Genomic DNA, 17,884 nt, shown 5'->3' with positions numbered 1-17,884 from the left:
CAATTCAACCGCCTGCCTTTCCGCCTGTCGGACGCCCCAGATGCGTTCTAGCGTCTTATGGACAGAACTTTATTTGGGCATCTTAAGATGAAGCTTTAGTTCGGGCCCAACTCCGACGCGGCCTTATAGATACATGTCAAACGCAAAAACGTTTCTCTGAGATAACCCCTGGACCAACTTTAATGAAATTTGTTGCATTTGAGAAAGCTAAATTCTAGTGACTACTGGAAGCGTAATTGCCATTTAGGGCCTGCATTTTGTCAAAGAGATTTTCAACAATTCGAAAGTTTGAAGAAATAGAAGCACGAACTTTATAAATTAATAGCTCTGTATCAAGAACAGATGTCGCGGTTCTATAAATGGCATCTATTCGAACATTCAAAGCGAACAAATATGATATGTCATTTTATATCTTACGTGAATTCGTTACGTTGTGTACAAGGGTTCTGCAAAAGCTGTATTTTCATATTACTAAATTTTTTACGACTCATGTGTAACATATCGATTTTGTCCGCTTTAGATGTACTATTATATGCAATTTTCAGCATTGTGATATCATTTTTCATTGCCGAGTTACAGCGCTGTGTACTTGATAGTTTCGTTATTAAAATTGCCGATTTTCGCCACTTTTTAACAAAAAATTGACGACCTAAATGAACAATTCGAAACTAACAGTCACTATAGATTTTAAGTTTTTCTTTAAATGCAACAAAGCTCGCCAAATTTGTTGCAGGGGTTGCCGAGAAAAACGAGTTCTCCTATTACAGGTCTTTAGATTGGAGCGCCCGAGCTAAAGCTTCCTCTTAAGTGAACTGTGACTCTAGCTCAATATTATGTGAACGATGTTACTGTGCATGCCGCCGTATTTCAAGGAGAGGAACATCAACTGCGCTTGGTCTTAGAGGCCCTACGCACATACGGGTATACATAGTGGGTCCATACCCAGTGGCACAGGTTATGTGCGTCTTAAGAAATCCGAAGAGGGCGCAGCAAGTGCAAGATCGAGTGCAAGAACGAGGTTCCCGTTAGGCTGATTAATGAACTAGGACCAAAAGGTAAGGAAGTTCTGGTGAAAGCAGTGGAAAAAACTTTAAAAGATAGACGAATACCAGACAGCCGGCGACAAAGCAGAATGAATTTCATTTATAAAGGTAAGGGGGAGAAAGATGGAATTCACTCCTATAAACCGTTTACCGTTACATCGGTAATATATAGGGTAGCAATGCAGGATATCAAATTAAAGCTTCAAGCATGGGCAGAGAGTAATGGCATTTTGGGAGAATTTCAGAATGGCTTCAGAATAGGTAGGCGTTTAGATGACAACTTATTTGTTCTCACTCAGTGTATTGAAATATCAAAAGTATTAAGCATATGTGGCCTTTTTAGATATTACAGGAGCCTGTGACAACGTAGACCGCAACATTTTGTGAGATATTCTGGAAGGGGAAGGCTTAGGTGACGATTCTCTACAGCTTTTGAGAGAGATTTACCTATAAAATACCGTTTGCGTTGAATGGGAAGGGATGAGGAGCGAGGAGAAAGTTCATATCAACAAAGGACTGAGGCTTGGGTTCCCTTTATCCCCACTGCTGTTTATGATGTACATGGTAAGGATGGAGAGGGCGCTAGAAGCAAGTAATATCGGGTTTAATCTCTCATACAAACAGGCGGGTAAAGTAATAGAGCAGCAGCTCCCAGGTTTATTTTATGCGGACGACATTGTGTTGCTAGCTAACAAGCAAAGTGATTTGCAACGTCTGGCTAATATGTGTGGGCAGGTAGGCAACAATTTAGGTTTGAAATTTAGTGTTGGAAAATCAGGTGTTATGGTATTCAATGGAAACAGTGAACAGAGAGTGGAGATACAGGGCCAGGGAATACCTCGGGTAACAGAATATAAATATCTTAGTATATGTATAAACGACGGCAATAGATATATGGAAACACAGGAAAAAACAATAACAGTGAAGGGGAAGAGAAATGGCAGCCATAAAGAAGCACATGGGGATACAATAGGTACGAGGTCCTCCGAGGTATGTGGAAAGGTGTGATGGTTCCAGGACTTACTTTTGGAAATGCGGTTGTTTGCTTTAAATCAGGGGTACAGTCAGGACTCGACGGGAACCAGAGGTCAGTGGGTCGCCTCGCATTGGGCGCTCACGGGAAGACTACAAATGAAGCTGTGCAGGGTGATATGGGTTGGACTAGTTTTGAAGTGAGGGAAGCTCGCAGTAAAATTGAGTATGAAGAACGGCTGAGGAATATGGAAGAAAGTAAATGGGCTGGGATAGTGTTCAGGTATCTGTACAGGAAAAACATTGATTCACAGTGGAAGAAAAGAACTATGAAGCTTACCAGCAAGTATGCGTCCTGTAGCGTGGGCAACACAGCAACAAAGAAGGTCAAGCGGAAAATCAGAGAGGCTGAAATAATCTCATGGGTGGCGGCAATGGAAGAGAAACCTGCCATGTGTAACTACTTAAGAGGAAAAAACGAAATCTGGAAAGAAACAACTTATGATAACTCAAAGGGAAGCTCATTACTTTTCGAAGCGAGATCGGGATGCCTTAGAACACGCACCTATAAAGCGAGATATAAGACGGAAGAAGGAGCATGTGCATGCTGCGGTAAAGCTAGGGAGACTATGGAACATGTTTTATTAGAATGTGAAGACGTCTACCCAGCGGTCGATTTAGGCGCCACTGGCCTCCTTGAAGCACTTGGGTTCAGCGAGAGCAGTGGAAAAGTAAACATGTCCGCAATAGGCACTAGTAAGAGGCGATTAGAGGATTGGTGGAAGAAAAGTAGGGAAGTGACAAAAAACGGAGACGTACAAACGCACATTTCGAAATAGGGGATCAGAAAATTTGGGTGGGGTAGTTCATAGTGTTTTTTTTTTCTCTTTTTTATTGTTTAACCTAGGTAGGACATTAGGCAGTATAATAGCAAGACCTTGGTGGCGCAACCCACTGCCCCGTTCCAAAGGAGACGCTCATAGCATCCATCCACCCATCCGTTTTGAGAACAACCCAAACCGAGCCGAACGGGACCGCAGTTGAATGGACCCTCGCGCTATTACAAGATCTCAGATTTAAAGTGGCAGCAGAAGAGTGAGCAGTGGAAGGGGACATACAATGGACAAAGTTATGTTAGAGGAAGCATCTAGGAACACTTGGGGAGAGATGTTGGTAGAATTCGCGGTAAGGAATAAGATGCGTATAATGAACACCTTGTTCAGGAAGCGTTGGAACAAATATTGGACCTGGAAAAGCCCTAATGGTGAACAAGAAATGAAATTGATTTCATACTTCTTGCCGATTCCAGCATAGCGAAGGATGTAGAAGTGTTAGGTAGAGTAAAGGTGCAGTGATCACTGGTTAGTGAGGGCTAGGATTCACCTCAATTTTAAGAGAGAAAGAGTAAAATTGCTCAATAAGAAACAGGCCAACCTAGACGCAGTAAGGGTAAAAGCAGACGAATTCAGGATAGCACTTGCAAACAAATATGCATCTTAAAACATAGAGATGAAGATGACATAGAGGCAATGAATGAAACCGTAACTAAGCTGGCTTCAGAAGCAGCAACTGAAGTGGGAGGCAAGGTACCAAAGCAACCAGTAGGGAAGCTCTCCCAAGTAACAAAGGACCCAATAAAGAAACGCCAAAGAATGAAAGTGTCAAACTCAAGAGATAAGATAGAATTCGCGGAACTGTCAAAACTGATCAACAAGGAGAAAAGTAATATTCGAAACTATAGCGTGAGAAAGACTGAAGAAGCTGTAAAAAGTGAACGCAGCCTGAATCAGTGAGAAAAAAACTTGGCATAGGACAAACCAAGATGTATGCACTGAAAGATAAGCAGGGTAATATCATCAGCAATCTCGAAGATATAGTAAACGCAGCAGAAGAATTCTATTCTACGTTACAGAGGCTCCTTCTATAGCTAGCGATGGAGTGAGAAGGGCATTGCAAGACATGAAACGGGGGAAAGCGGCAGGAGAAGATGGACTACCAGTCGATTTAATCAAAGGTGGTGTAGACATAATGCTTGAAAAACTGGCGGCCCTTTATATGAACTGTCTATCGACGTCAAGGGTCCCAGAGAACTGGAAGAATGCCAACATTATACTCATGCACAAAAAGGGAAACGTTAAAGAATTGAAAAATTATAGGCCCATTAGCTTACTTCCAATATATAAAATATTCACCCAGACAATCTCCAATAGAATAACTGCAACACTGAACTTTAGTCAACTAAAGGAACAGGCAGGTTTCAGGAAGGGATGCTATACAATAGATCACATCCATGTCATCAATTAGGTAACTGACAAATCCGCAGAGTACAATCAGCCTCTCTATAGGGCTCTCATAGATTACGAGAATGCATTTGATTCAATGGACATACCAGCAGTCATAGAGGTATTACGTAAGCAAGGAGTACAGGACGCTTACGTAAGTATCTTGGAAAGTATATACAGAGATTCCACAGCTACCTTAATTCGCCCCAAGAAAAGTAGGAAGATACCTATAAAGAAAGGGGTCAGTCAAGGAGACACAATCTCTCCAATGCTATTCACTGCGTGCTTAGAAGCATTCAAGCTATTAAACTGAGAAGGCTTAGGAGTAAGGATCAACGGCGAATAACTCAGCAACCTTCGATTTCCAGATGAGATTGTCCTGTTCAGCAACACTGGGGACGAGTTACAACAAATGATTGATGATCTTAACAGAGACAGTGGAAGAGTGGGGTTAAAGATTAATATGCAGAAGACATAGATAATGGTCAATAGGCTGGCAAAGGAACAAGAGTTCAGGATCGCCAGTCAGCCTCTAGAGTCTGCGAAGGAGTACGCTTATCTATCAATCACTCACAGCTAGGGGACCCTTGTCATGAGAAGGAAATTCACAGAAGAATAAAATGGGTTGGAGCGAATTCGGCGGAAATTGTCAGATCCTGACTGGAAGCTTACCATTATCATTAAAAAGAAAGGTGCACAATCAGTGCATTCTACCGGTGCTCACATATGGGGCCGAAACTTGGAGCCTGACAAAGAAGTCGAAAACAAGTTAAGAACCGCGCAAAGAGCGATGGAACGAATAATGTTAGGCATAACGTTAAGAGACAATGAGAGAGCGGTGTGGATCAGAGAACAAACGGGGATACCCGATAAGTAAGGGGAGCCTGGCCTTTGATGCAAAGCAGCGCTTCTCGAGAGGTGCAGTGGTGTCATGGTTAAATGTAGTTCTACGCACCTTCTTCCGGGGCACACATTGTTTAATTTAATTAGGCTAGAAGTCATGTACGATGACTGTACAAGCCAACCTTTTTTTACTCGCTGTTTGTTAGTGGCTGCTCTGCGAAATAGACGGGGTAAACGACAAATACTGGTTTGACTCGCATTGAAATGAAACAAATTGGCGATCCGTGGCTTCTGATCGCTCTTCAAAAGCTTTGTGTAGGACGACGTCACGGCGGCCGACGAAGGTCATCATGATTGACCATGGTCGACCCTGGATCACGACTGGTCAGGTTAAAAGATAAAGTTGCATGGAGAATGGTTTGGTCAACAAGAATGACCAGTTGTCGGAATGCATGCATGAAAAAAAAATGAAAAGACAAATTCGAATGTTTTAGGTTTGGTCCCCACCAGCGAGAAGTTATATATTCCTTCGTCCACTTTTATTCCCTTTTTTTCATTATTTTCTAGGTTTTAGTTTCACCACAGCTATTCACCCCTATGCTTTCCTTTGTTTCATTGCCTGCTGGCTTTATATGGTCGTTATTAACAAAAACCGCGCCCCTTTGTTTCTTTTGTCCTCGTTTATATATTTGAGAAGCTGATGCGCTTCTGAAAAACAACTGTTTTTTAAGTCAAGTCGACATATATTTTGTGTGTCTGTGTGTGCGTGTGTGGAGAGCGAAAAAAGAGGGAGAATATTTGCTGAGATATACACGTCTCAAGTTTACCGCTGTTCCTTTATTGGTCACTGAAACTTGCGCCACAACATCCAGCCTGGTCAGCACGGAACAATAAACGCGCGAATGTGCAGCTACTGACCATGCAGCTTCTGACCACGTGCAGCTACTGACGTTCACATTGTCTCGAACAAAAAAATGAACACTCCACAGCCTAGACATCTAACAGAGGACAAAATCACGAACGGTGTCAGCTGCACGTTCGACTAACAAGTACGGGTGAAATTAAAAAAAAGAAAAGAAATGTTGTCATATGTACATAAGTATATGGACACACGCTCCAACACATATTCGTCAAACTTGAGCGAAATGGCAAGACACATCACAAGTCACGACAATTCGCAGCAAAGGAAATCCAACACCCTTGTAAGTATACGAAGAGCGAACGCTCTTTCGGGGCATGCAAGTCGCCGCTACAAGCTGCGCATTCGTAATAGGGGATCCATGTGTTGTAGATTCGGTTGCTGCTGGTCAGATATATGACGGCAGAAACCATAAAAGGCTACGTATTTATTCCAATCGGTGACATTTATCAGCGACTATACCGGCGTCCTTTAGAGCGCATCTAGTGTCACCACTGACTAACGACCCTCCCTTCATCTGGGGAATAATTGCGTCGAATTTCTTGCGATATTGCTTTGACCAACATCTGGCGTCACCTTCTATGTGAGTTCCCTAATGGACGCTGTGCCACCATGGAAATGCCTGGAAGTGCGGTGCTCGTCTCTAAATGGTTTCGCTTAGGACATTTCCGAACAAGTAAAGCTTTCTTAGAATGAAATCATCAGAAGAAGTATTTCTTTACCCGGAACACGCCTTTCTTATTGTTGACTCACAATTAACACAACAAGTAAGCGTCGAAAACAAAGTCAGATTATTGAAACTTAAGCATATTGAGCGTAGACCTTGTAGTCTTTCTTCCGCTTTAGGGACTAGCCGGTACCGTTCACGCGTTGTATAATTGTACAAGTTTTTATTGTTTTATAAAAGGAACTTTATATACCAATAAAGAAGAAACTTCATTTTACACACTACGTTATTCAATAATTAGGTATTGTTATAGACGGAATGCCTGTTAACCACACGAGACCTCCAAGGTTCCTGGCTTTGAGAGGAACATTCCAATCCGAAGCTCCATATCCCGGCGCAGCAGCAACAGCGCCAATTTTCCCTCTGGTGGTATCGTAAACCGAACTCTGTGAACAAAAATGTTACTCTTGTACGGTCATAAATAACCTGCCATTCACAGATGCCGGACTGGATGTGCAAAGTTGCCATTACTGACTATCTTATCGAATTGTCGAGCGATGGGGTGCCTCTTTTCACCACCCCAATATATCTTGTTTTATCGGCTGTCAGCGTTAGCTGGGAATCCTTAAATTCCATTTTGTTCAATCTTCACCCACTTGTGTTATTTGATGAAAATTTTGTATTCTGTTTTGTAGGCCTGAAACTGCCATTGACAGCTCTGTAGGAACCAAAAGCCCGGCCGCATGGGACAATACACAATAACAAACGCATACATGAATCGCGGTGACTCACAAAGGTGCAGTTATGATAAACTATATAATGTGTAACTGCACAAAACGCATCAATATAGCGGCAAAGTGAAAACTCATGTCGTTGGAAAGTCGCGCTCTGGTAATAAGACTGACTGTCAAGTTCAAGGCAGCGCTACGCCGGGTATTTTAATGAGAACTTCCAGTAATTTTCCAAGCAGTGCAGTAGAGAAAAAACAAAATGTAGTTTCTTTCTCACAATGCAGCATTCCCACCGCTGGACTTCAGAGATTGTGTAATAACAACGATTTCTGTATTATATGAATTAAAGAAAATGTTGCCATTTTTAGATAACGCCGACAACTTCTCACAGAGTAAGCAAGAAAAAGAAACAAGCAAAAGAGTCAAACAATAGACACACATATACAGTTCAATAGACAATTAGATAAACACAGAGGCAATGTGAAGTTCACAGATTTACAATTCCACATGCGTATAACTTCACGACTCTTAAGCACAAATTTGTACAAAAACAGAACTTTATAAGCGAAGTATGGTCACAACATGAATTAACACAAATATACTAACGCAATCACATCACTAACAAGCTTACAAACCACAAATATGAAGTCAAACTTGCAAAATCTCTATAGCCTAAGCACGTATAAGAAGTTGTAAGACATATTCACTATTCAACATTTTTTGTATTTCTATAACAAAATGAAGCAGTGCAATGTTTCCAAAATCAGATCGAGCCCATATCCGAATTCCAGTTGCAGGTCTCGCGGAACATTGACAATCAGCCAAATTCTGGCGCTAAGTGTACAACAAAGTTAGAGCAGCAGGATATCTTTATTGCAAACGAATTACTTCAGATAAGAACGTACGTGAATCGCGTATTACCTTATAGTAACTGACCAAACTTGTAGTGGGCGCGGACCTGATCGTACAACAACGCGTGATGTTTTTCAGAACATCCACAGACGCTCTTCTTTTTAAGCTCTCTTAATGGTAAGGGCCAAACAGTTTTGGGTGGTGTGTGGCCCATGATTTAAGAGCACCATGTCACCTCTGAATGTTCGCCTTAAACCTCGCTGTGGATGGCGAAGACGGGTGGGCCCGGTCGCCTGGCGACGCGTTCTTCTCGGTATACGAAAAGCGCCCTATATTTAAGCGCTTGCGTGGTAACTAATTGCCTGAAAGTTACTTCATATTAACTAAATAAGATTGCCATTCCTTTAAAGCCAGTGCAGCCAATTAAAGCCTGGCGGTGTTCAAGGTCCCCATGTAAACTCTGTAGTTACCGCAAGAGTATAACCTTGTTTTGACAAATGCGTTCGCAAGCCTACAGAGAAATGCATTGGCACTGACCGAATCAATTTCACTCAAGGCCTTTGTATATGTGCCAAAGTACGTGAAACATCAACGCATTTTGTTGCAAACTTCAGCAACAAACGTATGAAACCTGCGTAAGCTTCAGCATTCCAGATATTTGGTCATACTGCTCCGCTACAATTCCGTAATACAATTCCGTATAGCTAAGGTAATGGTCCAAAAGATCAATAATTGAAACTGAATAAATTATGATTTACTTAGTGTTCATCGCAATATGTCTGATGCCTGCCGGCGTGAAAATGCTTCGGTAGAAAGTCGGCCACACTTCCAACGATATATATGTATATCTACATATATGCGCGCGCGCGCGTTTCTTTTTGTGTGTGTGTGTGTGCGTGTGTGTGCGTGTGTGTGTGTGTGTGTGCGTGCGTGCGCGTGCGTGTGTGCGTGTGCGTGCGTGTGTGCGTGCGCGTGCGTGCGTGCGTGCGTGTGTGTGTGTGTGTGTGTGTGCGTGTGTGTGTGTGTGTGTGTGTGTGTGTGTGTGTGTGTGTGTGTGTGTGTGTGTGTGTGTGTGTGTGTGTGTGTGTGTGTGTGTGTGTGTGCGTGTGTGCGCGTGTGTGTGTGTGTGTGCGAGCGCCGATGCGATTTATGCCGACTTTGACACACATCATTATAATAAGCGCCGCTAGCTTATGCCTTTCCGAATGGACAAAAAAAAACGAAAGCAGAAAGGTAGGGTTTGGTAAGCACACACAACGATGGTACTTGTCAAGACACGAACGTCACCAGTAGTTTACCTGCTTACTTCTGATGTTTCCTGTCCCGCTTTAATGTCCCACAGTGAACGTTCCAATGGTCTGTAAGACGGTTACCACGCGTTACAGCACTACATGTCTTCATTTTCTGAGTCAAGTAAGATCACGCTATCTACCGCCACAAAGGCTCAATTGCATCAGATTTTACTATATCCTTAACGTCCAATACATCGGCGGTGGTCGAATCTTGTTTTTCGATTGTGTTTCCCTAGTTTCGCGTGTCAATTAGAATGGTCGTAATATACAGAATTCAACATCGGTTAGCGTTGTGTTTCGTCTTCGCCCTCGCCATTGCAGTTTCTCAAGCCCAAAGATTGGAACTGGTAGGTCATTGCGCATTTGGTCATGGCGACGTGTGCGGAATACCTGCCGCCACTTTGCCGATTTATTATGCCTTGAGAAAACAAAAAAAGCTAAAAAAGTTCTCAAAATTGAGCAACATTTAAGCTGACCGCCGGTCACTTCGGAGTCGCCGGCTGACGAAAGTTACAGTACAAGTTTCCTGGAGAACTCGGGAAACTTAACGTTCTGTTACTTTATGTTGAAAGTGCGCAGACGTCAAACAGTAACAACAGCACGACACCCTGCAGAAAGAAACGACCACTTGTCCCTGTTTGATGTCGTCCTCTTGTGACTGCTTCACGCTGGACGCACTTGTCACACAAAGGAATGCCGACTAGCCCAGTGCGTCAAGTATCGCTTCCTGTTTCCACTGGAAGGATTTGGAACGTGTCAGAAAGAGAAAAGAAAGACCGGCGCTCAGTGGTACTCACTTCCCGGGTCCGAGCAGGTATCCGACGAGGACTGTAGAGAGGATAGCTACAAGCCCGCAGACCGCGCATGCGCTGTCAACTCCTCGAATTTGCGCTGCGCTTACGGCGCCAGCAGCACCGCAAGGGCAAGTCGGGGCTCAGTCTGTGCCGCCCAGCTGTGAAGCGGCGAGTGATGCATTGGCGAGCAGACGTGCGAAAGAGAAAGCGAGAATGAGGGACGTCATGGACTTGAGGGTGAGAGGGAGAGAGAGAGAGGCGCCTGAAGAAGAACAAAAAAAAAAGGAGGGAGAGATACGAGAGGCGGGTAGGTGGCACCCTCAAAGAGTTCTTTCCCGCGTCAAATGTCTCATGCGAAGTGTGATAAGGCTCCTCTCTTTTGTCTGATGAGAGCAGATAACGACGAACAAAACTCAGGGTCCGTCTGCACCTCAAAAGTAATGAGAGACAACATTGTTTCCGCGGCCTCGCACCAAGCGCGGGCTTATTCTTACTGCTAAGCCGGGAGAGCAGGGAAAAGAAGGCAATACGATATTGGGCTAAGGCAAACGCAGTCACGAGGAACAGGAGGAGCCAGCGGCACGCTCTCGAGTGCCAAGAAAGCGTTCGCGACGGCAGAAGAGATGGCTGTAGCAGAAGTGAAAGTCGCCAAAAACAAATCGACCTGCTGCTGCTAACTAGGGTGAACAGACGAGTTCTATTTTGGTCAAGCTTTTATTGAAGTTCAGAGAAAATAGGATCATTTCCGGCTAAGCTACGCGTTGAGAAGGAAGAACGGTCTTACCAACCTAAGGCTCGTGCATAATTAACAAATACATAGTGACGACAGAAGAACCAGACGCGTTTATTTTGGTGATGAACGAAGGTAAGTTCGACACCAAACTGCGAGTTTACACTGAGCGAAAGGAACCAATGAAACGCGTTATATGCTTTCTGGCATAAACCAACAGACAAGCAATAACCAGTACGTCGTACCGACGAAATGTTATTACCCCTATTCCAGCGTGACGATGGTTGATTCTATGCTTCACCATACACGATGATAGGACGAAATCATGAGTCCCTTTTTCTAAACGGGGGCCGTGCAATTTGGATTTTAAACGCAACCAAGTACCGCAACCCCAAACAAAAAATGAGACATGGCTGCTGAGCCGACCGTAAGGATGACCACACAAACATATATCAGCTCCTTCTGCGAAGATTTTAAGTAATGTTTAAAAAATCCCCTGTGGCAGATAGCCCGATACTAGTCCTTGAGCTGGTCTAATCGAAGAGGCGGACATTATTTGCACGAGAACCCGAAGGGCATAAGCTACGAATCAACAAAAAATCTACTAATTAAACTTTGAACTAGTTACCTTACGTCACATACTGCAATTTACAAATTGTCGCTCGCGAGACTGCAAGGCATAATTACTAAAAAAGCATTTTGTGGATGACATAACGTTCGACATATGTGCCATCAAACTTGCTGTAAAGATTCACTTCGTTCCACTTACTCTTTAAAAATAGAAACGCTGTTTTATGTATGTGTTCTTTTGTAAAGTTCGGGAATTAATATTTCGAAACTGGTGTCATCATAATAATTTGTTTCAGTTGGGTCTACCTTGCGAACTCCCAGGCTACAATTTGTGAATTGCACTATGCGCTATAAGGTAATTAGTTATAACTTAATCATTGAATTTTTGTTCATTAGTCGATTACGCATTTCGATTTCGATATGAAATTTTTTTATTGTTCTGCCTAGTCTTAGCATGGCACCATTGTTGAGCATTACGATTTTGCACTCTTCGACGCTCATCGTATTCACGCTGCTCTCCGGGAGTCTGCAAAGTCAGGCAGATATGCATTTCTTTTTTTCGGTTCAATTTTTTTTCTTACTGACATGAAAATCCCGACCAACAAGAGGCTAACAGCTTCCCCGTAAGACATCCAAGTATGGTAAAGAGCGAACGCGCCCACTGCTAAAGGACTCGAGATCTCAAGCTTGCACAGCGCAGCACCTGATGTCTCAAACAGGGGCTCGTGGTGGTGTCATACGTACTGAGTTTCGCATTTGTACCGCTGTGCGAATGATGGGTCTGAACGCGTCTGACGTGATCTGCTGCAATTTTGTGTGTCGTGTGACGCACCCGAATCCTTTAACGGTGGTAACTACGAATGTACTCCGTACCAGCGCTGTGTGTGTGTCTGCCTTCCTGCCTTTCGTGCGCGTATACGTCGCTATACGCCTCCAGGTATAGTTATCGCGTAACGAAACACATGATAATCGCGGTCCGCTCCTAGAGGACTTTCTCCTTTCCTTTTTTTTATCTCTTTCATTTTCTGTTTTGATATAAACAACCGACGAAGTGTCTCAACGAAATACGCCAAGTCATGTGTACATTTTCCCACCGCTATGAAACCGTTGCAACTAGCACATCGGTTTCGATGTCCCCGATGTTTGTAGCGAGCAACAACATTCGGCTACCTCCTGTATGTGAACCAAAACGTTGGCTGTGGTAAGCGACACTTCTAGTCCGTGTTTGGCTTAATAAGCGCGTACATTAAGTATTAGGAATACTACACATTACAAAACGAAACCGCCATTCATGCACGCATGTAGGCAGTTTCCAGTTTACGTTCAAGTTTCATACATACAAAATGAAAGGAAAATAGATGACACCGACACATGACACCCGTATAATTGACATCACACGGTAAATGACATCGTACGTGCTTCAGTTGGGCGTGCCAAGTCATTTGACACACTGACTAGAAAAGAGTAAAAAATAATGTTCAAATATGACGTTAGTTCTCCAGAAACATGGCACCTTATACGAAAATACAGCTTCACGCGTACCTACACTACATGAAATATGTGTCTACATCTAAGACATTCTTCCGCTGCCACCTAATATGAACAAACACGCATCTGGTGGCCTTGTCCGACAGATAAAATAAGAGAAAAAAGGAATCCTTGGCTGTTTCGATAACGAGACATGCCGAGTGTCTGCCCGTGCTGGCCACTGTCACGGGAGAAAGGCAGAAAAGGAAGTGTCCACCTTCGCGCAGCAGAAGGGCATCGATACAAATTCGTGAAAGCATGCTGAAGCGTATGCTTGCAGTCACACCTGCTCTTTGCTAGTTTTCTCGTTAATCAAAAAAGAACACATAGAATAAAAGAGTCTGACAGAGAATTAGCAGCACTGTGTTGGACGTGTAGAATGTCATCGGTGGCGCGTGACGCAGTAGTGAATTGCAGTAAGCGATCAATCACTTTTAGCTCTAACAAACTTGAAGCGAAGCTGTGCCTTTATAAAGGAACTAGCAGCGTACTTTCTCACTGCCGTAGCCTAATAAAACAAAGCCGAATGTGGCAGCTATTTCAAGCTTAAGACAAACATTACGCCCCGCTGGACTGTTTGAATAGTTTATCTGAGAGTGATAGTTCCTTCTGTGCACAGAAACCTTAATTGCGAAGAAAGCCGCAAAATGAAAGCTCGGACGTACAAACGCAACAGAGGGGCTGCGAGAGACTCTCGAGTAGATTTGAGCAGAAAGCTCGCTACACGAGCGTCTCTGCCTTCCGTCTCCGCATAGGAACACGTCCGAGATCGAACCCGCTGCCACACGGTCAGAAGTATAGAACACCATGGTCACTGGTGCCCCACGGCGGATCCGCCATAGCGTCTTCATTATCGTTATTAAATATATAAGTGCGTGCCACTGTGCAGCACTGCAGTACACGCACAGTTTACCCGTCACAAAGGATATTTGTACTCAACATATTGCACTTATATAAAGCATGGCTTTTCATACTTTCGTCCATTCTGTCGCCAAGGAAACCGAGTGCTTCTAACACGATGTCCGAGGACGACACCACTCGTGCGCACGTCAACTGTGACTCCTAGTGTTAACGAGCACTCACATTCATTCAATCACACTTAACGGTGTCAAAAAATGGTGCGTCATCGACGCTCCAGGTATGCATACGAGTTTGCACGCGGTTTATGGCGGGACCCGCAAACGCACAAGCGAGGCAGCATTCATTCAACATACATATACTTTGCGCGGCGAGATGATGCTGTGCTGTATGTTGCCCTGTCGCCGCCAGCGCTCACGCACGCGGTCGGAAATGAGAAACGCTGCGCAATGCCCGACGCCGATGTCGCGAAGCTCGGGGCAATGACAGAAGCGCCTCCGTTTTCATGCTCAATGTGCACGCGTGCATGCATGTTTGCTTGCGTGTTAGCTGGTCACCGTTGCTAATGCAACAAGGGCATCGTGAAACCGAAATAAGAAGGACGCAAAAAGGAAAACACGGCCCTTGCGCACCCGTACTCAGAGAACCACAGAGCGAAATCTGGCGCTACAATCGTTCAACCATCGAGAAAAGTCATGGCTAGTACATCGATCTTTTTTTTTTTTCCACAATTTAGCACGGCTGTCTTCATAGAGCACACTGCAGCTTCATACATTTCTTGTGCGTCAATAACAGAGGTTCGAGAACCTTAAATATGCGCGCCACTAGGTATGGATTACATTTGGGCAGTAACATATTCGATATGTTAAATAGTTATTTCTTTTGATTTTACAAAAGCAGTAGGATCGTAGAAATTAGAGCCTGAATTAGATAGGTCATAAGCACAGTAAGAATTTACAATCTCTCTCTCTCTTTATCACTCCCCCATCTCCCTCCCCGCGTGTAGGGTAGCAAACTGGACGTAGTCTAGTTAACCTTTATGTCTTTCCTTCCTCCCATCTGTCTCTCTATCTCTGTACGATTGCAAATGAGACTAACATAGCAGGCCAGGCGGTTGTAAAAAGTCAAAAGTGCGAAGCTTAGGCGAATATGTGTACGGCACATCATTTTCATAATGGATGAAAGGATGCATTGCCGAAATACGCAGGTTAGCAACACATTTCCCTTTAGTAATGTTGAGTATTAAACCATAATGCTTACAACTGCACACCGACATGACGTTGCTTCATGGTAGCCTTGTGCGGCACTGCCCAGCCGTTTATTTATGTATATATAGCTGAAGGAGGGCAGAGTAGGTTCCTTCGAAAGTACAGCATATGACACTAAGAGGGATGCTAACTATAACGCACGCGTTTTAACCATAGTCGGCCCAGACCTGTGGTCCACGAAACGCTCCTGGTTTTATTTCAATCTTTTTCGTTTTTTGTAACGCCTGCCGTGAAAAATCATAAGGAAAATATAATAACAGCCAATACGCGGCTACAGCCCTCCAGTCAGTCGTAGTGTTCTTCTCTTTTTGGGACACTGTTTCCCACCGTGAAACACTATGATTCCATCGCACACGTATAGGGAAAGTGGTTTCAAGGGCTTTGACCCAATTTTTCTTTGTCAAGTGCTGTCTGCCAAGCTGTAAGCAAACGTGGTTCAACATTAACAACAGCTTTATCTTGTCCATTATCTCCCCGCTTTGTCCTGCTGTGATAGAGCAGTGAGACACGTGTAATGTTTTTTTTTTCCTCGAGTTAGGTGGCAAGTGGTATAATGCAGGCACATAGATAATGGTGTACACCGCATCGGAACCGCAGCGAAGCCCCCGAAGCTTGCTGGACGTTGAGTATACGCTGAGTACGTGTACATAAATACAAGCGCACGGGGCCAAGAGGACATCGGCACTCGGCTTGTCACGATTCCCCGGGGGAAGCAGAGTTGACGAGAATCCCGAGTCTCCCTTTCGCTGCATTCGACCCAGCCGCTGCGCGCGCCGCCTAGACGCTGACCGGAGGTGGACTGGGCGCCAAGGCACTGGCGTCCTTCTTGAAGTCGCATTCCTGGTCACGCCAGGGCGTGGTTAACAGCCGAAGCCGCTGCGATGCGATGAGGAGAAATAAGTGACAGAGATTGAAAAAGAAAGTGAAGCAGATATGTTCTACCAACACAACAGCACACCAGTGCAACTGTGCATGCAAAAACGGGACACTTGCTCTGGATAACCCTCCGCGTGCTTATACAAACCTTTTGTCAGTTATCCGTAGTTGAGAGTGCCCAGAGGACTATTACAGATAGCGCATGTTTTTTGGAGCATTTTGGCGGCTGCAGGTATTTCGAAGCAGATCGAAAACACAAAACACATTGTTATCAATGTGTTCTAGCCGTCTTCTCACGCTGCTCATCCTTCAGACAGGTAAAGTGTGAATCAAATGAAATCTGCAGGATGTTAAAACACTAACCACTTTAACAAGTAAAACTCGAACACACCACAAGGGCAATGAATAAACTACAACTCTAAAACACCTCGTATACAAATGGCGTTTTTTACCACGCTTAGAATTTCGCGAAAAAGTGCAGTCTATTCTTCCCAGTTTATCTGGTGCCGAGAAAACAACTTACAAGCCCTATCAACTATTCACTTTCTTTAAAGTATGCGTTATCTCATGAGCGCATTGTATATCATCCTGCTTTTTCGATGCGATAGCGTCAAATGGCCCAGTGAGCGAAGAAGCCTCGCGTCTGTCGTCTGTAGCAGCGAAACGGTACCTAAGCTCCCATTGTCATTGGCTGCGACGTCACGACACAAGTGCGCATACACGGAGTTCCCATTGGCTGCGACGCGATGGCACGAGCGCGCCTCAACGGAACAGAGCGGGCGAAACACCTCCTTTACACCGTTTCATACATCAGGTGCAACGCTGTGGAGGCTAGAGATACTTTTTGCAGTGGCTGCGTTCGCACTTTGAAACAGTTCGTTGTCATTTGACCGATTTTTGTGAAAATGTTCTTTATATAAGGTCAATTCTAAATGAAAAGAAGAATTTACCCTTAGAAGCAGACAAACCGTGCGCTCATTCGGCTGCTGACACGTTGTTTTATATCAATTTGCTTTTCGTTCTTTTTCTATCTGCATCCCGTCGCGGCAGCCTCACGTGCATGCTCGCACGAGCAAACGCCGCTGGCACCCTGCGAAGCATAGATGGAACGCGCGCAGTGATAAAATTTGGAGACCGCACTACTTGCGTAGCTTACGCAGCGTCGCACGTGATGTGTGTGTTGCGTGAGGGGAGAGGGCACCGCTGTGACGACACATCACCCTTACTCTCGGCAACTTGTGTTATCCGCGCGTTCCTTGTACGCGCAAGCTCTCGCCTGCGTAAAGCCGAGACCACACGTACGCTTGCGGACGCGCGCTAGCTCGCGTCCGCGCGCCTAGCGCCTGCCGCGCCTCGCGAGTAATGGTGGCTTGCATCCACAAAGACGCGCGACAGCGCGCGCTCACTGGGCTCATTCACAGACGCCTCGGCAGGCGCTGCTTCGTACTTTGTTACTGACAGCGTTTCAAGATGCTTCGATATTTATAAACGTAATTGTTATATTTTTATATCTGTTAGATCAGTGCAAAAAGGAAGGAAGAACCACTTTCGTGCACGATATAAATCTGCTTCACTGAGAGTTGAACGCTCCGCGCCGTAGCTGCGTAGCCAGGCGCGCCGACGCGAGGCAACCCAAGCGCGCGATAACAGAGAGGAGCTG

The 17,884-nt window shown here is 44.6% G+C and overlaps 2 protein-coding genes across 4 annotated transcripts in view; one reads left to right on the top strand and one right to left on the bottom strand.

Moving 5' to 3' along the window:
• The window catches only part of LOC142575202 (uncharacterized), a 136,459-nt gene that overhangs the window by 72,337 nt on the left and 46,238 nt on the right, over nucleotides 1-17,884 (top strand). The gene's annotated exons all lie outside the window — the stretch shown is intronic.
• Nucleotides 5,958-17,884, bottom strand: part of DAT (Sodium-dependent dopamine transporter) — a 128,745-nt gene continuing 116,818 nt past the window's right edge. Inside the window, exon 13 of the mRNA XM_075684339.1 lies at nucleotides 5,958-16,224. Coding sequence (XP_075540454.1) covers nucleotides 16,126-16,224 — 99 coding nt within the window. The 3' untranslated portion in view covers nucleotides 5,958-16,125. The remainder of the gene's footprint in view (nucleotides 16,225-17,884) is intronic.

This window comes from Dermacentor variabilis, chromosome 3, assembly GCF_050947875.1.
Source record: "Dermacentor variabilis isolate Ectoservices chromosome 3, ASM5094787v1, whole genome shotgun sequence".
In the NCBI taxonomy this organism is placed as follows: Eukaryota; Metazoa; Arthropoda; class Arachnida; order Ixodida; family Ixodidae; genus Dermacentor; species Dermacentor variabilis.
Note: the sequence above shows the minus strand (reverse complement) of the source record. Positions and strands in the feature narration are given on the sequence as shown.